This window comes from Bombina bombina, chromosome 6, assembly GCF_027579735.1.
Source record: "Bombina bombina isolate aBomBom1 chromosome 6, aBomBom1.pri, whole genome shotgun sequence".
In the NCBI taxonomy this organism is placed as follows: Eukaryota; Metazoa; Chordata; class Amphibia; order Anura; family Bombinatoridae; genus Bombina; species Bombina bombina.
This window is the reverse complement of record NC_069504.1, coordinates 471,858,144-471,883,794: the sequence shown is the minus strand read 5'-3', so window position 1 is coordinate 471,883,794 and position 25,651 is coordinate 471,858,144. Positions and strand designations below refer to the sequence as shown.

At 38.7% G+C, this 25,651-nt stretch overlaps 1 protein-coding gene across 1 annotated transcript in view; it reads left to right on the top strand.

Annotated features, from left to right (window-relative positions):
- KTI12 (KTI12 chromatin associated homolog) overlaps positions 1 to 12,050 on the top strand; it is a 165,811-nt gene extending 153,761 nt beyond the window's left edge. The window contains exons 9-10 of the mRNA XM_053717264.1: positions 10,896 to 10,966; positions 11,723 to 12,050. Of these exons, the coding sequence (XP_053573239.1) occupies positions 10,896 to 10,966; positions 11,723 to 11,864 (213 nt within the window). The 3' untranslated portion in view covers positions 11,865 to 12,050. The remainder of the gene's footprint in view (positions 1 to 10,895; positions 10,967 to 11,722) is intronic.
- The last annotated feature ends 13,601 nt before the right edge of the window (positions 12,051 to 25,651 follow it).

Genomic DNA, 25,651 nt, shown 5'->3' with positions numbered 1-25,651 from the left:
GTTACATCACAGATCAACTCCAATAAACAAGAGATAAACCTCACAATTTCTAATTCATACATCTCAGCAGCCTATTATCATACTACACAATAAGACAAATAAAAAAGGAGCAAAATCGTTGATGATGTAATTAAAGTAACATTCCTAGAGAGAGTCCTTTCAATGCCGGATAGGAAAAACTCTCTAGATTTGGAGGGAATAGCAAAGGAGAAAAGGATGTTGCCTAATACCTCATTTATGTGATCTATAGAAAGGGGGGGGGGGATTATAATTACAGGCTCTGGGAAAGGAGGGGAGAGGAAGAAAGAGAGAAAACAACCAAAAAAAAAAAAAAAACTTTTATTACCAAAGGTTGAGGAGAACTATCTCTGAATGTCTGAAAGGGTATATTAAGTAATTTATTTCCTCAACTGGGAAAATTCTAATAAAAGTGGACCATTTTTAAAAAAAAAATAACTATTTCATGTTCAGAAGATAGGTTGGTGTCTAGCTGCTCTATGATGCATTGTTTTTTAAATAGTTTTTAATCTCTGGGATACTGGGTATAGAGTTGTCTCGCCATTTGGAGAAAATTAAGCTTCTTGCTGCCAAAATTGTTGCATTCACAGTCTTTTTATGTTCAAGGGACAAAGTGCCATCTATGAGAAAAACAATCTCCGCCAGAGAGAGAGAGAGAATTGGTACTTTTAATACGCTAATAAGCCAAGACTGCTTTAACCGTGGACAGGACCAGAGCATATGAATTAGGTCTGCTGCCGGAAGGGCACAATTAGGGCATTTATTAAATTTAGAGTTATGCCAGTTAAATCCTTTTAAGGGAGTATAATAAGTTCTATAGAGCAACTTAATGTGTGTTTTAATGTATGTGTATATTTGTGTGTGTGTTAATATTTGTGTGTGTATATATAGGTGTGTGTATTAGTGTGTGTGTATATATATATATATATATATATGTGTGTGTGTGTATATCTATATATCTATGTGTGTGTGTGTGTGTGTATATATATATATATATATATATATATATATATATAACAACGATTGGGTGCACACTTATCCCAGAATTTATTCAAGGTGCAAACAGTCATATACTATTATTTGACAAAAGAATAAAAGAGAAGACAACCACAGTTATACAGGGGGTATCAAAGAATGACAAGGTTGCACATTAAAATCCTCATTAGTGAAAAAGCGTTTATTTAATCTTAATGTAGCTCATCAAACGGACTCCCTTCACCCATCCCAAGTGCAAAAAACAAACATGTTATAACATATAATGAATAACAACAATTTCGACAACATTCAAAGTAGAGAGCATATGTCCCTTTAAGTCCGTGAACTAAGAGCAGACCTAGTGAGCACTTAGTGTAAAAAACACGCTAACGTCGCTGCCAAACAGCGAATTGCAACAAGTCTCTTATTTTTATCCAATTAACACTTGCAAATTACAAATGCTGATAGAAAGAGAAACAATGTTGCATGTAGCGATCCTTAGTTAAATCACAGACCGAAACATCACCATTTCTATCACTTTGAGCACTTAGTGTATAGAACACGCTCAAGAACAGCTGTAGATGGTGAAAAACTGTTCAGTGTAGGACAAACAGTACTCGCATTGCATTTAATTCCTATATTTTCTCACCGCTCATACTTCATGGTTCATCGACAGTGCAGCAACGGACCAATACTCTCATGACATGAGACGTGTTTCCACAATGAATCCTTGCTGTCGGTTACTATTTCCAAACAGGAAGCAAGCTGAGTTTGTGTCGGCTCCTAGTTTGAAGTTGCCGGTTAGATGAGCGCCAGCATGACGCGTTTCGCCCCTCCCACAAACAGGGCTGGCTTTCAGGGCTTCATCAGATGCTGTGACTCCGGGGTGTTGTTTTTTTATCTTGTTTCCAACACCTCCTCCATCGCGCTCTGATCCATCTTTTAATTTAAAGGGCAATCAAATTTGCCTAACAGTAAGATATACTAATGCATTTCCATTTACAAAAACCTACGGTTAGATAGCTTTGCTAGTGATGGGGTGTGTGCCATAAACCACCATGACTTCATATAGAACTACGTTCATTTAAGACTTGATGTAATTTTGCATGTTTGCAAAATGCTTTTTATTCATTCTTTGACTTTTTTTCAGCAACTTTCTTTCACCCTAATTAGGTAATACCGTATATATGTATACACAAAACTCACAAAACTTGGCTTAAACAATTTATAAATACATGTATGTTGTAAACAACCATATACACTTCATAAAAAGCAGGAAAAATCAATTGTTTCGTTCAGACCAATTGGTGCTAGGGTTTTTAATCTATATATCCACCTACTCTCATGTTGCAATATAAGTTTATCTACATCGCCTCCACAGCAGTGTTGTTTAATGTGTTCAATTCCTGTGACTTTTAGAATCGTGAAATCAGAGTTATGTTCACGTTCAAAATGCCGTGCTACAGGACTTTCTTGAATTTTATTCTTAATATCATCCCTATGCTCCCTAACTCGATCTTTGAGATCTCTTTAAGTTTTTCCTACGTAGTATCTGGGACACGAACAGTGAATAAATTACGCCTGTTGTGTTGCAAGTTATCCATTGCTTTATATCATATTGTTCCTCTGAATTAGTGCCAAATTTATTGTTTTTTTGGATAAACCTGCAATACACACAGTGGCCACATGGGCTACAACCAAGCCATTTTCTCCCTTGATTTAACCAAGTATTTGGGATTTCTTTCCTAGTATACTCGCTATGTACCAAACTGTCTTTTAGGCTTCACGCCCTTCTTGCTTGTTACTAGGGGATAATCCCCTATATATTTCCTTAAATCTGAGTCAATGGTTAAAATGTGCCAGTGTTTTTTCATAATTTCATAATTTGTTTCCAGTGTGAGTTATATCTAGTTATTAATCTGATCTTCCCTTCATCATGATTCTCTTTCTTGTTATACAGAAGATCGTATCTAGAACTCTGTCTGGATCTGATCCAAGCTTTTTTAATCTGTCGTTTTGAGTACCCCCGTTCTAAAAAATCTTTGTGACAGCTCCTTTGCCTGCTCTTCAAAATCTTTTTTACTGGAACAATTCCTTTTAAGACGTAGGAATTGTCCAACAGGTATGCCAGACTTAAGACTCTCAGGGCAATGGCTACTAGCATGTAATAGGCTATTTGTAGCTGTCGATTTGCAATATACCTTGGTTTTTAGGTTAATGCCTTCCTTCCAAATATTGAGATCTAAAAAGGTTGCTTCATCATGGCTAATTTCTCTAGTTAAGAAAATATTATAGTTATTCTCAGTATTTAACGTATTGATGAAGGAATTTAGAAGTTCTTCACTTCCCTTCCAAAGTGAAGTATATGACTGTTTGCACCTTGAATTAATCCTGGGATAAGTGTGCACCCAATCGTTGTTATATTTTGATATCCCTTCACAGCTAGTATTTTATTTATTTTTTTAAATAATTTTTTATTGAGGTTTTGCGATAAGATTAGCAAACAATGAACGCCTCATAACATCAGATACAAATATAGCTTTGTTTAAATTAGAATATCACTTGTAAAGAGGAGAAAAATATAACATTGCAAGTTACAAGATAGGCTTTTGAGACCTCTGTTTTACGATATTATAGCATAGTTGGCTGACTGATCGGATGACCACATATGGGTCAAATGGACATTAATGTAAAGAGATATATAATATTCAGGTGATCTGCCCCATCTGGGCCATATAAATATAATACAGTTATATAGGAAGGGGGAAAGGTATCAGCGGGCAAGCGCCGCTCCAAAAATGGGGGGAGGTGGGGGGAGGAGGTAAACGGAGCCAAATGTATTTATATAAGTAAAAGGCCAGGGGAGTGAGAAGAAACTAAATGGTATTTATAGTGGAAAAAATAACTTTAACCATAGGTCTCCATATCATAATGTAAGGGTTAAGCGTTATTCAGTAGCAAAACACATAACCTCTAACATAAAATAACAATAAAAAATTAAAGATATAAACATCTTATAGGTTACGGTTAGTATTCAAATTATAGTAGCCAGGGAACAATAACTACAAATTTCTCTAAGTTTTATACTGTATAAAATTTCCCTGTAGAAGAATAATAGGAACACAGAAACACGGAGCAGCTAGGGGATATCATTCCCTGTGAAATATAGATCTTAAACTTATGTGGTAAAAAGAGAAAAAACGCCTAGTTCCTACCTATATGCTAAGCTATTAAGGTTTGAAGTTAAATTAGGTGAATTATAAGGGGACTTGGACAATATATAGTCTGACATTAAAATTATCTGTGGCTATCTTAAAAGTTCTAGGATAACATCTTAGTAAGTGGAAAGGATAAAGGACATGGCTGCTAATCCATTTAATAGCACAATAATAGCCTAATTGAGCTGTAGTAAACATGGTTAGAGATAAAGGCAAGCCCAGAGCTTAATACTAAAACCATGAGTATAGGTAAAATATCAACTTAAAAACTTCTCCTGACATATAATAACATATTTTTCCTGCAATATTCATGGGAGATATTATGACTGTATTAAATGTGTGGGCTACTGAAAGATCCAGCCTTGGCAAGAGTGAGAACTTAGTTAAAATCTAGGCTAAGTGTTGGCGAAGACAAATAATACAGTCTGCTATTAAGGATTTAGGACGCCAAGATAAATGTAATATAGTATAACCAAGATGGATATGCCCATTCAAGATCTTGTGCAGCAATAACATGTCAGTAACTTAGTATAGTCTCCACAGTGAATAAAATGTAAACTATGAAATTAGAGGTAAATGTAAAGCTCTCAGTTAATATGTATAAGTGCCAAGTTAGAGAAGCTTTAATGCTTAATATCCCAACCAACATGTAAAATCATGTAAACTAGTCAAACCATAAGATAGAAACACGCATATGCTAGTAAAGCCAAAACTAATAAAGATATGGGGAGAACTAAATATGACTCCAGGATCATGTAGTATCAGTCATATGAGCAGTACATGTTTGAGTCATACAGGATAGGGAATCCAGGAGCCAGTGTCTACCAGTTTACATGTACATAAGTGACAAACATCAAGGGAATGCTGAAGAAAATGTCAACGCATTCTCTGACATTTCCAGAATTAATTCAGCAGTTCATCCTATACCCGTGTTCTTCCATTTTCTGACCTGAAGATTAAAAAGTAGGTCTCTTAGGGGCCAGGGCTCAACCTCTCCAATGTCCAGGCTAGGATGGTCAGTGCCTGCAGGCTGAAGACGAAAGGACTCCCGTTCCGAACAAGCACAGGCAGGAATCTGCACCCCAGAAGCGAGTACAGGGCTCAGCAAAAGCAAAACACCAGGCCTCCAAATCCAGCCCAGAGGGAGCGCCGCAAGTGTGAGATCCGTGTCAACATCGCACCAGTCGATCTGCTCACCGCTGTCAGGAAGCTTGTCATGCGACTCCATCGCTGTGAGGTAAGGTTGGGGTTTAGATAACCAGCGGATCACAGTGTTCTGCAGAGCCTGTTCTGGTAGTAAAGCGTTGCTTGAAATAATCTTTGTGCGATCATTAAGGAGCGGGTCGTAGTGGCCGTTGCTATTTATGATAGGTAGTGAAGGCTGTTGTTGTTGCGGCAGTGTCATCGGCAGGCATTCCAGCGGTAACTTTATCTGCGTATCTCCAGGCAGCTTGCTAATAAATGTGTTGCAGGTCATTCCTCTTGATGTTCTTTCTAAGGAATCCAATAGATCAGAACAATAGTAGTCCATCTTACGATTCAAATTCTGTAGCATGGCATATAATAGCTCATAGTCTTCCTCCATTTTAAGGGTAGCTTCAGGATTCTTCTTGTAGAGCTTTAGACTAGCAATGATGGTAGAAGGCCTACTAATTCTGCCGCTTACAGTGTGATGGCTCCCTCCTGGAGGTGTAAAAACGCATTAAATTAGCTGTATAGTTCTTCTCATATCAATGATCTCTTAGTTATTGACCAATTAGTGGTGATCCACAAATAGAATTAGATAGAATTTTTGCTGAAAATAAGTATATTTATAACTCAAGGCCTAGGAGCTAAAGAGATATGCTTCTGCCTGCCTCTGCTGTTGGCTCCGCCCCCCACAGCTAGTATTGTTACGCTGTTTCTGGAGTGCACCTACCCATCTACATAATTATAATATTAAATTGTCTTTTTGTGGTGTTTGACGGGCTCCCAGGTGTGCTGTTAGACCATCATGGCTTTTAAAATCTCTGATGAGAGATGGACTAGTGATGTAAGCGAAGCATTTAAGGCAGCGATTGTGATTGATGAAAGTAATATTGATGAAAAAAGTGATGATGTGTTCTTGGCATTTAAACTGTACAAACATAAAGCTATTAATGAACTTAAGTTGAAATGGGAAATAGCTAGTTTGGAAAATTGTGAAAGAAAAATTGATCCCAAGAGGTCTAAGGATAAGGCTGGACCCTGGGATTAATTTAAGGGGATTAGATGCTGATAATGAATTTATAAAAAAAATGGAATGCAATTCTAACTAAATGTACCATTGAATTGATGGAATTAATTATAGAAGAGGATAAAAAGAAGTTAGAAGAAAGCAAAATTGAAGTAGAAAAGGCATACAGTATGTGAAAGTCAATGTTTTCTCTCTTGACCCAGCTTTTGAGAAATTAAATGAAGAAGCACAACGCAATATTGATAAACTACAAAATTAAATAAAATTTAGGAAAAGAAGGAAGTTAATGAGGGATTAAGATGATGAGAGAAAAGGAAAAATCTACATTTATAGAAATAATGGTATTTTACGTAATACATATGATTCAGGTACTGACAATTCAGATAATGATCAAGATAATGCCCAGAACATTAGGAATGCACTAACTGACCCAATCCCCTTTAGGAGTAAAACAAGGAGGGGAGGGAGGCGCAAGAGAGGGTGTTGGTCGCTCTTCAAACAGAAGGAGAGGGGGGAGATACAGGAACAACAGGGGGACAAGGATGTTGACAAGGAATCAGAGGCCCTAGATAGAGCCCTTTACACCGCACCTAAAGGTGAAGTTGATACCCTTAAGGTGGTAAATCTATCCTCTTTCCCCCTCTCCCTATCACATATTGCTTTACTTAAAAAAGGTCTGTCCTTTTGTCCATCAGCGAGTCTGGACAAATTTGAATTTATAAAAGATCTGAATCTTTTTGCCAGAAAACTGCTTTTGAAGAAAACCATTGGCAGAGGCAAAAGTTTGGTCTCGCTGATGGACTCAAGTGACAAACAGTGTTTCGATGATCTTGTTTCCCTTCTGGAGGATCAAGAAGAAGGTAGTTTGAGAACTGTTTATCCCAAGGTTTCAGGTTTAAAACCCCCTTCAAATGCTGATTTGGGTATACAAAGTTTTGTGAAATGTGTAGAGAAGAAAATTGGGCAGATGCAATGTTTTGGGGTAGTAAACGACAATTTGAGTAGAAAGGAAAGACAGTCTCTCTCTGAGCTACTTAATCAAAAAGGTTTGATTTTTAAATCTTCAGAGAAGTGAGGAAATCTGGTCATCTTAAATGAAACAGATTATGTTGCTGAGGTAAACAGGCAGCTTAACAACAAAGATCAATATGAAATGAGTAATCGAAACGAATTTAAAAAAACATGTAATCGATTGCAGTTGTTGCTCAATAATGCTTTGAGGCAAAGTCTCATAAATAAAAAAGAATATGAGTTTATGCAAAAAAAGTATCCAACAGTTCCTACTTTTTATTGCATACCTAAATTACACAATAGCATGAGGAAGCCCCCAGGGAGACCAATTATCTCGAGCATATGAGGTCCAGTGGAGGGAGCAAGTCGTTATGTTGTTCAATTTTTACGACCATTTTTAAGTTCATTGCCCTCCTATGTCCAAGATACGTCGGATGTATTTAGGAAAATCGATGGCGTTGAAATCAGTGATGACACACTGTTAGTGACTTTGGATGTGGAGTCTTTGTACTCCTCAATCTCGCATTTAGTCGGATTAAAAGCAGCCAGATTCTATTTAGAACAGAGAGGGAGTGACTACCAGGCACATACAGAATTTGTCATTTCACTGTTAGAACTAATACTTACCAGTAATATTTTTACCTTTGATGGGAAGTGTAATGGTTAAGTTACTGACAAGTGAATATAATGTCAGTTTTGTAGCTGGGTCTGTGAAACCAGAGTGATACCTTTAATCACCTGGATGTTAACAACCAGCAGATTAATCAAGTGAGACACTCCTTCAATCTATGGTTCATGAGAGGAGTTTTTAGATAGTTATGACTGTTAACTTAATACACACACAGGAGCTTACAAGCACTTCAGCAACCTCTCCTGTACACATTAAATGAGTGGCAAAAAGAAACAGAGTACAACTTGTTCAAATAACAGGTGAGTTCATAAGCGTACTACTGAATCAAGAGGAGAGTAGGTCACAATGGTATAAAGTTACAGGTAAGTATCTGCAGGAATGATAGTTGCGAAAGCTAGATACAGTTCAAGAAATGAAGTAACAATACTTGTGGTTACGTCTTAGCTGTGGACGCTGAGGTCTGAGTCGGTAGCTGTAATGAAAAAGCATCCGGAACTACATTCAGTGTAGTGACTCACGATGCTGCGATGGGTTCCGGTACAGCAGAAAGCAAGCTGCAACAGATTGGGAAATCCCCGATACAAATAACAGCTGTTTGGAAATCCTGAGAGAGCGGTTAGTAGTTTCTGTACAAGGAAACTAAAGGCTGCTGTAAAGTAAGCACAGGAGAGCTCATAGGAGCATAAGTTGCAACGGCATCAAGTGACTTGATTGAGGTGTAGCATAAGTGGAGTACTTAAAACAAGATTCAGCACAAAATAATCAAGCAAAGGTGTGCTGAGGAAGTGAGGTTTTATAGGCAGGTAGAGAGGAAGTGGAATGTCTTAAAGGGATATTACAGGAAGTTCTACAGGCAATTACATGGTACAGCCATGGGGGCTACGTGCGCTCCAACATATGCATGTTTGCATCTAGGACTGTGGGAAACACAAGAGATTTTCTCTAATTTTGAAACTCTGGTGGAAGCACACGTGCCCCTATGGTTTCGCTTTGTCGATGATATTTTCTTACTTTGGAAGGAAAGTGAAGAACTTCTAAATTCCTTCATCAATGCTTTAAATACTAAGAATAACTATAATATTTTCTTAACTAGAGAAATTAGCCATGATGAAGCAACCTTTTTAGATCTGAAGATTTGGAAGGAAGGCATTAACCTAAAAACCAAGGTATATTGCAAATCGACAGCTACAAATAGCCTATTACATGCTAGTAGCCATTGCCCTGAGAGTCTTAAGTCTGGCATACCTGTTGGACAATTCCTACGTCTTAAAAGGAATTGTTCCAGTACAAAAGATTTTGAAGAGCAGGCAAAGGAGCTGTCACAAAGATTTTTAGAACGGGGGTACTCAAAACGACAGATTAAAAAAAGCTTGGATCTTCCCAAATACCTCACAGCATTTCTCCGATTAAAGGGACAGTTAACACCAAAATTGTTATTGTTTAAAAAGATAAACGCCTTTTTTACCCATTCCCCAGCTTTGCACAACCAACATGGTTATATTAGTATACAGTATAACCTTTAAACCTCTACATTGCTGCCTTTTTTCTAAGCCACTAAAGACAGCCTTTTATCACATGCTTTTTTATTAGCTTTTCACAACAGGGGAGTGCTAGTTCATGTGTGCCATATAGATAACATTGTGCTGACACCCGTGGGTTGTAGCAGACACGGCACTAATTGGATAAAATGCAAGTCAATAGATAATAAAAAGTCATGTGATCAGGGGGCTGTCAGAAAAGGCTTAGATACAAGGTAATCATAGAGGTAAAAAGTATATTAATATAACAATGTTGGCTGTGCAAAACTGGGGAAAGGGTAATAAAGGGATTATCTATCTTTTTAAACAATAACAATTTTTGAGTTGACGGCCCCTTTAAGGCATCCTGACATCAATAAATATGCCCTTAAAGGGAATTAAATCTTTCATGATTCAGACAAAACATGCAATTTTAAACAACTTTAAATTTACTTCTATTATCTAATTTGCTTCATTCTCTTGGTATCATATGTTGAAAAGCACACCTAGGTAGGCTCAGGAACAGAAATGCACTACTGGGAGTGAGCTGGTGATTGGTGGCTACACATATATGCCACTTGTCATTGTCTCACCAAATGTGTTCAGCTAGCTCCTGGTAGTGCATTGCTGATCATTCAACAAAGAATATCAAGAGAATAAAGCAAATTTGATATTAGAGTAAAATGAAAAGTTGTTTAATATTGTATGTTCTATCTGAATCATGTAATAAACATTTTGACTTTCATGTTCCTTTAACTATAGAAATATATCATAATGTCTACCATTTGAAAGAGTGGTCAGACGTTAAAATATTTGTTAAAATAAGTTGTCACTACTTTGTCACACTTTTGAGTGGTATTAAATCGTATCTAATATTTTTGATAGCTCGCAAGATGGTGCAAAGTGACAGAAAAAAATGCACCTTCTTATTTAATGTGTACATGGGAAGGACACATATTTTGTTCTGGATGTTTTTGTTGACACAAAGGTTTTTGCACTTTCGATGTAGGCCTTTTTTTTTTATTATTGGATATTCCTACATATTGGTGTTGCTTTCTAAAACTGTCAATATGATTTTAGATGTTTAAATGTGATGAGCGCAAAGACTGAAGCAGCTTGTACACAAGAGTTAGAAGTTAGTAATAAAATGCTTATAATAATAATTGTAGTAACCAGAATATATTTCTCTGCTTTCTTGAGGCTGTGACCATAAGTATGCAGGCAACCACTGGATATAAAGTGTTTCGTATTTTGAATTGAGTTGTAATATTTCTTAAATTTGGTTAATGTAATTATTTTGCTATTTACAGGCTGTGCTAAATGCCCAGAAAACCAGCATTCCTGGGGATATTATTGTGGTGCCTGGAGCCAGTGAGAAAATATCCTTTAAAATAAGTCTGCATTGCTGGAGAGTCAGGGATTGAAAATGATAATACACACATTAAACAAATATAAGTAAACTTAGATAAAGACCTTGCCAGATTCTGTCTACTGGCTCATCAAGGCACAAGGGAATTGTTTAATTTCATTGAGATTATGGAACAGGGACTCGTAATCCTTCTTACTTAGTCTGCCTTCCATAACATGTTTTTATCCATTGTGTTTTCTGTATAGGGATACAAAATCTGCCTTCTCATTACAAATAAAGATAACTCCCTTCCCTATTTTTTTTTAAAGATAAGATTAGTCTGAAATTAACATGTAGATGTCTATAAAGCAATGGGTGCTGCCATGTTGTAACTGAGGTTTCTTTCTCTGCTGAGACCAATGCCAGCCAATGACTGTGGAATATGTGTTCTGCACTTCCACTTCTAACAGGAACTGAAAAGCACACGATTATCAGAATGAAATTACAGGAAAATAGGACAAAATAAGTAATGAAAGTATAATACAATGTTTGTATACAGTTTATCATTTTATATTACCATCTCAAAGTGTTTAATGTCCCTTTAATGGGAAAAAAAAGTTTATTAGATCAAATAAGTGACAGTTCTTCTTTAAGGATGCTGTGTAACAATATGGTCATCTTAGAATTGTGTGCTTCTCAGGACTATAACATTTTGATATTATCAATATCAGTATTGGCAAAATGTAAATGCATAATGCAATACAATTGTTTTCCTCAACATTCCCACATTGAATTGCCAAGGATCCTAAACATGTCTGAGCTACGGAAGCTCCGCCGCCAGTTCATCAGCTACACCAAGCTACACCCCAATGAGAACATCTCTCAGCTTGCTAATATGTTTGTTCAGTACTTGAACCAAAGTATCCACTGAGCCAGGCAGGAGAGAGGACGCGTAATGACTGGAAGAATTTTTAATTGTTCTCTGCCTGACCAGCTGCAACAAAAAGACTGTTAAAATGTATAATAATAACATAAGTAAACTACTGGTGGTTATTTTCTAAACCATGATATTATTTATAACAGAACTGTTTTAACAAATAAACTTTATAAAAACTCATCTTCACGTCTATTTGTTTTTTTTCTTTATTTAAAAAATATACATAAGTAGTTGTATACACACACTAGTGTGGAACAGATTGTGGTGTATTTGAGGCACACAGCTGTGGTGAGGGTACAAAATGTGAAGAAAAGGGTGAAATTAAACAGGTGAATAAAACTTACCTCAACATACATTTATTTTGCACAAACTATAGTACATGCACAACTTGGTTTTCGGGATTCTTGATTTTTAGGACTTTCTTATAATGCAGTTTTTGTGATGTCAGGGACTGACAAAGGTAGTTACACTGAGGCAGTTGTAAAAGGACAATTGGTGAAAAACAGCAGTTTGAGTGCGGAAAGCCTGGCTGAGGCTACAGACATAAATAAGGAGACAAACATATCCTGTAGTCTGCAAAGCTAAAGGACCAGAGGCCAGGGACTGTTCTCCTGGTGATATACAAGTTGGCTTATTGTTTAAGTACAAGTTTAGGTTTCTCTCTGGCACCAACACCAACAATTCTAGACAATGTATACAAGAGACAATATTGTGGGAATCTAATATTTTGCTACAATAGTTATTAGCATTAAGAAATTATGCTCCTTAGTTTACTACTAGGGGTACTTTTGGCATCACTCGTCAGGTTATCACATGTCAGTCGGTTATGCAAACGTTAGGTTTTCTTTCATGTAATTGGCAAGAGTTTATGAGCTAGTGACGTATGGGATATACAATCCTACCAGGAGGGGCAAAGTTTTCCAAACCTCAAAATGCCTATAAATACTGTACACCCTCACCACACCACAATTCAGTTTATGGAGGTGGTGAAGTAAGTTTGTGCTTGATTTTCTTCTGTGATATGCGCTTCTCAGCATTTTGAAGCCTGATTCCTCTCAGAGTACAGTGAATGTCAGAGGGATGTGAAGGGAGTATCACCTATTGAATTATATGGTTTTCTCTTGTAAGGTGTATCCAGTCCACGGATCATCCATTACTTGTGGGATATTCTCATTCCCAACAGGAAGTTGCAAGAGGACACCCACAGCAGAGCTGTTATATAGCTCCTCTCCTAACTGCCATACCCAGTCATTCTCTTGCAACTCTCAACACGCATGGAGGTAGTAAGAGAGAGTGGTGAAATATAGTTAGTTTTTTATCTTCAATCAAAAGTTTGTTATTTTAAATGGTACCGGAGTTGTACTATTTTATCCCAGGCAGTAAATAGAAGAAGAATCTGCCTGAGTTTTCTATGATCTTAGCAGGTTGTAACTAAGATCCATTGCTGTTCTCACATATGTCTGAGGAGAGAGGTAACTTCAGCGGGAGAATGGTGTGCAGTTTACTCTGCTATGAGGTATGTGCAGTTACAATTTTTTCTAGAAATGGAAAATGCTAAAAAATGCTGCTGATACCGGATTAATGTAAGTTAAGCCTGAATACAGTGATTTAATAGCGACTGGTATCATGCTTACTCTCAGGGGTAATACCCTTATAAAATTGCAATATAAAACGTTTGCTGGCATGTTTAATCGTTTTTATATATGCTTTGGTGATAAAACTTTATTGGGGCCTAGTTTTTTCCACATGGCTGGCTTAAATTTTGCCTAGAAACAGTTTCCTGAGGCTTTCCACTGTTGTAGTATAAAAGATACAGTTGTTGCAGTTAAAATTTCAAACTGTGACATCCAGCTTCCCTCAGGAGTCCCCTGTATGCTATAGGACATCTCTAAAGGGCTCAAAGGCTTTCCAAAGTCGTTTATTGGGGAAGGTAGGGCCACAGCAGGCTGTGGCAGTTTGTTGTGTCTGTTAAAAAATGTCTATATCGTTTTTTTGATCCGTTTTTTGAATTAAGGGGTTAATCATCCATTTGCAAGTGGGTGCAATGCTCTGTTAACTTATTACATACACTGTAAAAATTTCGTTTGATTTACTGCCTTTTTTCACAGTTTTTCAAATTTTGACAAAATTTGTTTCTTTTAAAGGCACAGTACCGTTTTTTATATTTGCTTGTTAACTTGATTTAAAGTGTTTTCCAAGCTTGCTAGTCTCATTGCTAGTTTGTACAAACATGTCTGACATAGAGGAAACTCCTTGTTCATTATGTTTAAAAGCCATGGTGGAACCCCCTCTTAGAATGTGTACCAAGTGTACTGATTTCACTTTAAGCAATAAAGATCATATCCTGTCTTTAAAAAAAATTTTATCACCAGAGGAATCTGACGAGGGGGAAGTTATGCCGACTAACTTTCCCCACGTGTCAGATCCTTTGACTCCCGCTCAAGGGACTCACGCTCAAATGGCGCCAAGTACATCTAGGGCGCCCATAGCGATTACTTTACAAGACATGGAGGCAGTCATGGATAATACACTGTCAGCGGTATTAACCAGACTACCTGAATTTAGAGGTAAGCAAGATAGCTCTGTGGTTAGACGAAATGCAGAGCATACTGACGCTTTAAGAACCATGTCTGATACTGCCTCACAATATGCAGAAGCTGAGGAAGGTGAGCTTCAGTCTGTGGGTGATGTTTCTGACTCAGGAAAGATGATGCAACCTGATTCTGATATTTCTACATTTAAATTTAAGCTTGAACACCTCCGCGTGTTTCTCAGGGAGGTTTTAGCTGCTCTGAATGACTGTGATACAATTGCAGTGCCAGAGAAATTGTGTAGACTGGATAAATACTATGCAGTGACGGTGTGTACTGATGTTTTTCCAATACCTAAAAGGTTTACAGAAATTATTAATAAGGAATGGGATAGACCAGGTGTGACGTTCTCTTCCCCTCCTATTTTTAGAAAAATGTTTCCAATAGACGCCACCACACGGGACTTATGACAGACAGTTCCTAAGGTGGAGGGAGCAGTACTACTATCCCTGTCGAGGACAGTTGTGCTTTTTTAGATCCAATGGATAAAAAATTAGCTTACCTTAAGAAAATGTTTATTCAATAAGGTTTTATCCTACAGCCCCTTGCATGCATTGCTCCTGTCACTGCTGCTGCAGCATTCTGGTTTGAGTCTCTGGAAGAGGCTTTACAGGTAGCGACTCCATTGGATGACATACTTGGCAAGCTTAGAGCACTTAAGCTAGCCAATTCCTTTGTTTTCTGATGCCATTGTTCATTTGACTAAACTAACGGCTAAGAATTCTGGTTTTGCTATACAGGCGCGCAGGGCGCTATGGCTTAAATCATGGTCAGCTGACGTGACTTCAAAATCTAAGCTGCTTAACATTCCCTTCAAGGGGCAGACCCTATTTGGGCCTGGTTTGAAGGAGATTATTGCTGATATCACTGGAGGAAAAGGTCATGCCCTTCCTCAGGACAGGTCCAAATCAAGGGCCAAACAGTCTAATTTTCGTGCCTTTCGAAACATCAAGGCAAGTGCAGCATCAACTTCCTCTAATGCAAACAAGAGGGAACTTTTGCTCAGTCCAAGACGGTCTGGAGACCAAACCAGACCTGGGACAAAGGTAAGCAGGCCAAAAAGCCTGCTGCTGCCTCTAAGACAGCATGAAGGAACGGCCCCCTATCCGGTAACGGATCTAGTAGGGGGCAGACTTTCGCTCTTCGCCCAGGCGTGGGCAAGAGATGTCCAGGATCCCTGGGTGTTGGAAATTATATCCCAGGGATATCTTCTGGACTTCAAAGCTTCCCCCCCCCAAAGGGAGATTTCACCTTTCACAATTATCTGCAAACCAGATAAAGAGAGAGGCATTCTTACACTTTGTACGAGACCTCCTAGTTATGGGAGTGATCCATCCAGTTCTAAAGGAGGAACAGGGACAGGGTTTTTACTCAAATCTGTTTGTGGTTCCCAAAAAAGAGGGAACCTTCAGACCAATTTTGGATCTAAAGATCTTAAACAAATTCCTCAGAGTTCCATCATTCAAGATGGAAACTATTCGTACCATCCTACCTATGATCCAGGAGGGTCAATATATGACTACAGTGGATTTAAAGGATGCTTATCTTCACATTCCAATAACAAAGATCATCATCGGTTTCTCAGGTTTGCCTTTCTAGACAGGCATTACCAGTTTGTAGCTCTTCCCTTTGGATTAGCTACAGCCCCAAGAATCTTTACGAAGGTTCTAGGGTCGCTTCTGGCGGTCCTAAGGCCGCGGGGCATAGCAGTGGCCCCTTATTTAGACGACATCCTGATACAGGCGTCAAACTTCCAAATTGCCAAGTCTCATATGGACGTAGTACTGGCATTTCTGAGATCGCATGGGTGGAAAGTGAACGAGGAAAAGAGTTCTCTATCCCCACTCACAAGAGTTTCCTTCCTAGGGACTCTGATAGATTCTGTAGAAATGAAAATTTACCTGACGGAGTCCAGGTTATCAAAGCTTCTAAATTCCTGCCGTGTTCTTCATTCCATTCCGCGCCCTTCGGTGGTTCAGTGCTTGGAAGTAATCGGCTTAATGGTAGCGGCAATGGACATAGTGCCGTTTGCACGCCTACATCTCAGACCGCTGCAACTATGCATGCTCAGTCAGTGGAACGGGGATTGCACAGATTTGTCCCCTCTACTAAATCTGGATCAAGAGACCAGGGATTCTCTTCTCTGGTGGCTATCTCGGGTCCATCTGTCCAAAGGTATGACCTTTCGCAGGCCAGATTGGACAATTGTAACAACAGATGCCAGCCTTCTAGGTTGGGGTGCAGTCTGGAACTCCCTGAAGGCTCAGGGATCGTGGACTCAGGAGGAGACACTCCTTCCAATAAATATTCTGGAAGAGCGATATTCAATGCTCTTCAGGCTTGGCCTCAATTAGCAACTCTGAGGTACATCAGATTTCAGTCGGACAACATCACGACTGTGGCTTACATCAACCATCAAGGGGGAACAAGAAGTTCCCTAGCGATGTTAGAAGTCTCAAAGATAATTCGCTGGGCAGAGACTCACTCTTGCCACCTATCAGCTATCCATATCCCAGGTGTAGAGAACTGGGAGGCGGATTTTTTAAGTCGTCAGACTTTTCATCCGGGAGAGTGGGAACTCCATCCGGAGGTGTTTGCACAATTGATTCATCGTTGGGGCAAACCAGAACTGGATCTCATGGCGTCTCGCTAGAACGCCAAGCTTCCTTGTTACGGATCCAGGTCCAGGGATCCCAAGGCAACACTAATAGATGCTCTAGCAGCGCCCTGGTCTTTCAACCTGGCTTATGTGTTTCCACCGTTTCCTCTGCTCCCTCGACTGATTGCCAAGGTCAAGCAGGAGAGAGCATCTGTGATTTTGATAGCGCCTGCGTGGCCACGCAGGACCTGGTATGCAGATCTGGTGGACATGTCATCCTTTCCACCATGGACTCTGCCTCTGAGACAGGACCTTCTACTTTAGGTTCCTTTCAACCATCCAAATCTAATTTCTCTGAGACTGACTGCCTGGAGATTGAACGATTGATTTTATCAAAGCGTGGCTTCTCAGAGTCAGTCATTGATACCTTAATACAGGCACGAAAGCCTGTTACCAGGAAAATTTACCATAAAATATGGCGTACATATCTTTATTGGTGTGAATCCAAGGGTTAGGATTCCCAGGATATTATCTTTTCTCCAAGATGGTTTGGAAAAAGGATTGTCAGCTAGTTCCTTAAAAGGACAGATTTCTGCTCTGTCTATTCTTTTGCACAAGCGTCTGGCAGATGTTCCAGATGTTCAGGCATTTTGTCAGGCTTTGGTTAGAATCAAGCCTGTGTTTAAACCTGTTGCTCCCCCATGGAGCTTAAATTTTGGTTCTTAAGGTTCTTCAAGGAGTTCCGTTTGAACCTCTTCATTCCTTAGATATCAAACTTTTATCTTGGAAAGTTCTGTTTTTGGTAGCTATTTCCTCGGCTCGTAGAGTCTCCGAGTTATCTGCTTTACAATGTGATTCTCCTTATCTGATCTTCCATACGGATAAGGTAGTCCTGCGTACCAAACCTGGGTTTTTACCTAAGGTGTTATCTAACAAGAATATCAATCAAGAGATTGTTGTTCCATCCTTGTGTCCTAATCCTTCTTCAAAGAAGGAACGTCTATTACACAATCTGGACGTGGTTCGTGCTTTAAAGTTTTACTTACAAGCTACTAAAGATTTTTGTCAAACATCTGCTTTGTTTGTTGTCTACTCTGGACAGAGGAGAGGTCAAAAGGATTCGGCAACCTCTCTTTCTTTTTGGCTAAGAAGCATAATCCGCTTAGCCTATGAGACTGCTGGCCAGCAGCCTCCTGAAGGGATTACAGCTCATTCTACTAGAGCTGTGGCTTCCACTTGGGCCTTTAAAAATGAGGCTTCTGTTGAACAGATTTGCAAGGCGGCGACTTGGTCTTCGCTTCATACTTTTTCAAAATTCTACAAATTTGATACTTTTGCTTCTTCGGAAGCTATTTTTGGGAGAAAGGTTTTACAAGCAGTGGTACCTTCCGTTTAAGTACCTGCCTTGTCCCTCCCTTCATCAGTGTACTTTAGCTTTGGTATTGGTATCCCACAAGTAATGGATGATCCGTGGACTGGATACACCTTACAAGAGAAAACACAATTTATGCTTACCTGATAAATTTATTTCTCTTGTGGTGTATCCAGTCCACGGCCCGCCCTGTCATTTTAAGGCAGGTAATTTTTTCATTTAAGCTACAGTCACCACTGCACCCTATGGTTTCTCCTTTCTCTGCGTGTTTTTGGTTGAATGACTGGATATGGCAGTTAGGGGAGGAGCTATATAACAGCTCTGCTGTGGGTGTCCTCTTGCAACTTCCTGTTGGGAATGAGAATATCCCACAAGTAATGGATGATCCGTGGACTGGATACACCACAAGAGAAATAAATTTATCAGGTAAGCATACATTGTGTTTTCCTCGCAGGAAATCTTTTCATAGGTTCTCTGTTATCGGTCGTAGAGATTCATCTTTTACCTCCCTTTTCTGATCGACGATATACTCTCATATTCCATTACCTCTACTGATAACTGTTTCAGTACTGGTTTGGCTATCTGCTATATGTGGATGGGTGTCTTTCGGTAAGTATGTTTTTATTTCTTAAAGACACTCTCAGCTATGGTTTGGCACTTTATGTATTAATGTAAAGTTCTAAATATATGTATTGTACTTATATTTGCCATGAATCAGGTTTATGTATATTTCCATTTGCAGACTATCAGTTTCAAAATTGGGAAAACATATTTAGGAAGTTATTTTTTTTTATCTGGGGTATAGTCTTTTCTTCAAAATTTACTGTTTTCATTAAATTTCGCGGGCAAAATAAGGCTTGCGAGGCCGCAAAATGCTAATATTTATTGCGTCATTCTTGGCACAAGATTTTTTTTGGCGCAAAGGTACGTTCGGTGACGCAAATTCGCCATTTCCGGCATTTTAGTTGACGCCAGGTTCCTTGCACAAGGTTGCATCTGCCATGATGCAAGTTGCATCATTTCCGGATGTTGTTAGCGCCAAAAAATTTCATTTTGTGTTGCGCGTCATACTTGGTGCCAAATAATTTTATTATTTAAACGCCACTTCCTATGTGACTCTTGCCTTTTTCTATGTTCAGAAGGCTATGCTGTTTGCATTTATTTCCATTCCTGAAACTGCCATATAAGGAAATTGATAATTTTGCTTTATATGTTGTTTTTTCTTTTACGAAAAAAAAGAAAGGCCCGCCCTGTCATTTTAAGGCAGGTAATTTTTTCATTTAAGCTACAGTCACCACTGCACCCTATGGTTTCTCCTTTCTCTGCGTGTTTTCAGTCGAATGACTGGATATGGCAGTTAGGGGAGGAGCTATATAACAGCTCTGCTGTGGGTGTCCTCTTGCAACTTCCTGTTGAGAATGAGAATATCCCACAAGTAATGGATGATCCATGGACTGGATACACCACAAGAGAAATAAATTTATCAGGTAAGCATAAATTGTGTTTTCCTTGCAGGAAATCTTTTCATAGGTTCTCTGTTATCGGTCGTAGAGATTCATCTTTTACCTCCCTTTTCTGATCGACGATATACTCATATTCCATTACCTCTACTGATAACTGTTTCAGTACTGGTTTGGCTATCTGCTATATGCGGATGGGTGTCTTTCGGTAAGTATGTTTTTATTTCTTAAAGACACTCTCAGCTATGGTTTGGCACTTTATGTATTAATGTAATGTTCTAAATATATGTATTGTACTTATATTTGCCATGAATCAGGTTTATGTATATTTCCTTTTGCAGACTATCAGTTTCAAAATTGGGAAAACATATTTAGGAAGTTATTTTTTTTTTATCTGGGGTATAGTCTTTTCTTCAAAATTGACTGTTTTCATTAAATTTCGCGGGCAAAATAAGGCTTGTGAGGCCGCAAAATGCTAATATTTATTGCGTCATTCTTGGCACAAGATTTTTTTTGGCGCAAAGGTACATTCGGTGACGCAAATTCGCCATTTCCGGCATCTTAGTTGACGCCAGGTTCCTTGCACAAGGTTGCGTCTGCCATGATGCAAGTTGCATCATTTCCGGATGTTGTTAGCGCCAAAAAATTTCATTTTGTGTTGCGCGTCATACTTGGTGCCAAATAATTTTATTATTTAAACGCCACTTCCTATGTGACTCTTGCCTTTTTCTATGTTCAGAAGGCTATGCTGTTTGCATTTATTTCCATTCCTGAAACTGCCATATAAGGAAATTGATAATTTTGCTTTATATGTTGTTTTTTCTTTTACATTTGCAAGATGTCTCAATCTGATCCTGTCCCAGAAACCACTGTTGGATTCCTGCTGCCTTTTAACAGTTCTACCAAAGATAAGTGTATCTGTTGTAAATTAGCAGAGATTATATCTCCAGCTGTAGTATGTAACAGTTGTCATGATAAGCTTTTACATGCAGAGAATGTATCCATCAGTACTAGTACAATGCCTGTTGTTCCTTCAACATCTAATGTACATGATATCCCTGTGAATATAAAAGATTTTATTGCTGATGCGATTCAGAAGGCTTTGTCTGCTATTCCGCCTTCCAATAAACGTAAAAGGTCTTTTAAAACTTCTCATAAAGTTGATGAAATTTCAAATGACCGACAACATACTGATTTATCCTCCTCTGATGAGGATCTATCTGATTCAGAATATCCTACCTCAGATATTGACACTGACAAATCTACTTATCTCTTTTAGATGGAGTATATTTGTTCCTTGTTAAAAGAGGTGTTGATTACTTTGGATATTGAGGAATATTGGCCTCTTTTTATTAAAACTAGTAAACGTTTAAATTCTGTTTCAAACCTCCTGTGGTTACTCCAGCGGTTTTTCCAGTTCCTGATGCTATTTCTGATATGATTTCAAAGGAATGGAATAGGCCTGGTACTTCTTTTATTCCTTCTGCTAGGTTTAAAAGGTTGTATGCTTTGCCAGCTATTAGATTGGAGTTTTGGGAAAACAATCCCCAAAGTTGATGGGACTATCTCTACTCTTGCCAAACGTACTACTATCCCTATGGAAGATAGTACTTCCTTTAAGGACCCTTTAGATAGGAAACTTAAATCTTATCTAAGGAAAGCTTATTTATATTCTGGCTATTAACTCAGGCCTGCCATTTCTATGGCTGATGTTGCAGCTGCATCAACTTTTTGGTTGGAAAGTTTAGCGCAACAGGAAACAGATCCTGATCTGTCTAGCATTGTTCGCTTGCTTCAACATGCTAATCATTTTATCTTTGGTGCTATTTTTGATATCATCAAAATTGATGTTAAATCTATGTCTTTAGCTATTTTAGCTAGTAGAGCTTTGTTGCTCAAATATTGGAATGCTGACATGGTATCTAAGTCTAGATTACTATCTTTCTTTCCAAGGTAACAATTTATTTGGTTCTCAGTTGGATTCAATTATTTCAACTGTTACTGGGGGGAAGGGAGTTTTTTTTACCTCAGGATAAAAGATCTAAGGGCAAATCTAAAGCTTCTTATCATTTTCGTTCTTTTCGACAGAATAAGGAACAGAAAGCCAATCCTTCCCCCAAAGAATCTGGTTCCAATTGGAAACCCTCTTCAAGTTGGAATAAATCCAAGCCTTTTAAGAAACCAAAGCCAGCCCCCAAGTCTGCATGAAGGTGCGGCCCTCATTCCAGCTTAGCTGGTGGGGGGGCAGATTAAAAATTTTAAAAACATTTGGGCAGTTTCTGTCTAAAATCAATGGCTTCAGAGCATTGTCTCTCAAGGGTATCAAATAGGATTTCAGAGTAAGACCTCCTGTGAGAAGATTTTTTCTCTCACACGTTCCAGCATATCCAGTGAAGGCTTAGGCTTTTCTGAAGTGTGTTTCAGATCTAGAGCTTTCAGGGGTAATTATACCAGTTCCGTTTTAGGAACAGGGTCTGGGGTTTTATTCAAATCTATTCATTGTCCCAAAGAAAATTCATTCAGGCCAGTTCTGGGTCTGAAAATTTTGAACCATTTTGTAAGAGTGCCAGAGAGGACTATTCTGCCTTTTGTTCAGCAAGGTCATTATATGTCCACGATAGACTTACAGGATGCATATCCTGTAAGATTCATCCAGACCACTATTGGTTTCTGAAATTCTCTTTTCTAGACAAGCATTACCAATTTGTCGCTCTTCCATTTGGCCTAGCGACAGCTCCAAGAATTTTTTCAAAAGTTCTCGGTGCCCTACTCTCTGTAATCAGAGAACAGGGTATTGCAGTGTTTCCTTATTTGGACGATATTTTGGTACCAGCTCAGTCTTTACATTTTGCAGAATCTCACACGAATCAACTAGTGTTTCTTCAAAGACATGGTTGGAGAATCAATTTACCAAAAAGTTCCTTGATTCTTCAGACAAGGGTCACCTTTTTAGGTTTACAGATTAAGTGTTCATGACTCTGTTTCTAACAGGAAAGAGACGAATGAAATTGGTTTCAGCCTGTCAGAACCTTCAGTCTCAATCATTCCTTTCAGTGGCTATGTGCATGGAGGTTTTAGGTCTCATGACTGCAGCATCGGACGCAATCCAATTGGCTTGTTTTCATATGAGACCTCTCCAGCTTTGTATGCTGAATCAATGGTGCAGGGATTATACAAAGATATCACAATTCATATCCTTAAATCCCAATGTTCAACGTTCTCTGACTTGGTGGTTAAATAACCACTGTATAATTCAAGGGGCCTCTTTTGTTCGTCCAACCTGGACTGTAATCACAACAGATGCAAGTCTTTCAGGTTGGGGAGCTGTCTGGGGATCTCTGACAGCACAAGGAGTTTGGAAATCTCAAGAGGCGAGGTTACCAATCAATATTTTAGAACTCTGTGCTATTTTCAGGGCTCTTCAGGTTTGGCCTCTGTTGAAGAGAGAACCATTCATTTGTTTTCAGACAGGCAATATTACAACTGTGGCATATGCCAATCATCAGGGTGGGACTCGCATTCCCCTAGCTATGAAAGAAGTATCTCGGATACTTTCTTGGGCGGAATCCAGCTCTTGTCTAATTTCTGCGGTACATATCCCAGGTGTAGACAACTGGGAAGCGGATTATCTCAGCCGTCAGACTTTACATCCAGGGGAGTGGTCTCTCCATCCAGATGTGTTTTTTCAGATTGTTCAGATGTGGGGTCTTCTAGAAATAGATCTGATGGCTTCCCATCTAAACAAGAAACGTCCCAGGTACCTGTACAGGTCCAGGGATCCTCAGGCGGAGTCGGTGGATGCGTTAGCAGTTCCTTGGTTTTACCAACCTGCTTATATTTTCCCGCCTCTAGTTCTTCTTCCAAGAGTGATCTCCAAGATCATCATGGAACATTTGTTTGTGTTTCTGGTAGCACCAGCATGGCCTCACAGGTTCTGGTATGCGGACCTTGTCCGGATGTCCAGTTGTCAACCTTGGCCACTTCCTATAAGACCAGACTTTCTGTCTCAAGGACCGTTTTTCCATCAGGATCTCAAATCATTGAATTTGAAGGTATGGAAATTGAACACTTAGTGCTTAGTCATAGAGGTTTCTCTGACTCAGTGATTGATACTATGTTAAAGGCTCGTAAATCTGTTTCTAGGAAGATTTATTATCGAGTTTGGAAGACTTATATATCACATAGTGTTTTTCTCATAAATTTTTCTGGCATTCATTTAGAATTCCTAATATGTTACAGTTTCTTCAGGATGGTTTGGATAAAGGTTTGTCTGCAAGTTCCTTGAAAGGACAAATCTCTGCTCTTTCTGTTTTATTTCACAGAAAGATTGCTAAGCTTCCTGATATTGTAAAGTTAACGTTATATCTCACAGCACTCAAACAATGTTCCTACTGGCTCCTGGGTTAAAGGGTACCTAGCTAGCCCTAAATGTGAGTAGTTACTATATAAAAAGACCTAGGAGCGCCTAATAAAGGCCAAGGAAATATAGCAAACAAAAAATAGCTACGCCGAAGCCACAAGAGTTATTAACATTATGGTAAATGATAGAAATGGAAAGTAACTCTGTGAAGTTCACAATAAGTGAAAGAAGCTCTATTTAATTCTCATAAAAAAAGGTAAAAATAAATTGCATATATATGACAGATAATGTTAAAAACATGGATCCATGGTACAGTAAAATCAGAAACAGTGTAATGGTTAATAGTTCATCTGGTTGGAGAAGTAACAATTCCTGCGAACAATGTGAAGTGTCCAAATATCAGTGAAAAATATCAATGAAAAAAATCCAAAAATGTTAAAAATCCGTAAAAATCAAACTGTGATAACAGTGATAAAAAAGAAAAAACAAGTAAAAACGTGAAAAAAATGTGAAATATATATCCCAATTGAGAAAAAAACTTGTGTCTATAATAATCCTCCTGGTGAGTTTGTCCTCAGTTTGTAGATACGAGGTGTTTATGTGGTATAAGGTGAAAAAATATCCAGTAAATACCTTGGACTCAATCCCTTAATAAAACATCCAGGCGCTCTGAGCAATCTTCCACACGTTATCCCAACTACCGCTTCCGCAGCTCTATGAGAGACGAGGAGTGCTTCACAAACCGGAAGGTTACCCTCCTTAGCCTTTCTGGGGAGTACACTTGCCTTGCAATATTAACAACCTCCTGGATTCCCACGCCGTGTAAAGCGTTCTGCGTCTCAGCAGACCCACACGCCTGACAGCGATTTCACCAGAGCTTTTGCAAAGGGTCATTCACAGAAAAGATTGCTAAGCTTTTGCAAAGGGTTTTATTTCACAGAAAGATTGCTAAGCTTCCTGATATTCACTGTTTTGTTCAGGCTTTGGTCCGTATCAAGCCTGTCATTAAATCAATCTCTCCTCCTTGGAGTCTTAATTTGGGTTTGAAAGCTTTACAGGCTCCTCCTTTTGAGCCTATGCATTCTTTGGATATTAAACTACTTTCTTGGAAAGTGTTGTTCCTTTTGGCTATCTCTTCTGCTAGAAGAGTTTCTGAATTATCTGCTCTTTCTTCTGAATCTCCTTTTCTGATTTTTCATCAAGATAAGGCAGTTTTGCGGATTTCATTTACATTTTTACCTAGTTGTGAATTCTAACAACATTAATAGGGAAATTGTTGTTCCTTCTTTGTGTCCTAATCCTAAGAATTCTTTGGAGAGATCCTTACATTCTCTGGAGGTTGTAAGCGCTTTGGAATATTATGTTGAAGCCACTAAAGATTTCAGGAAGACTTCTAGTC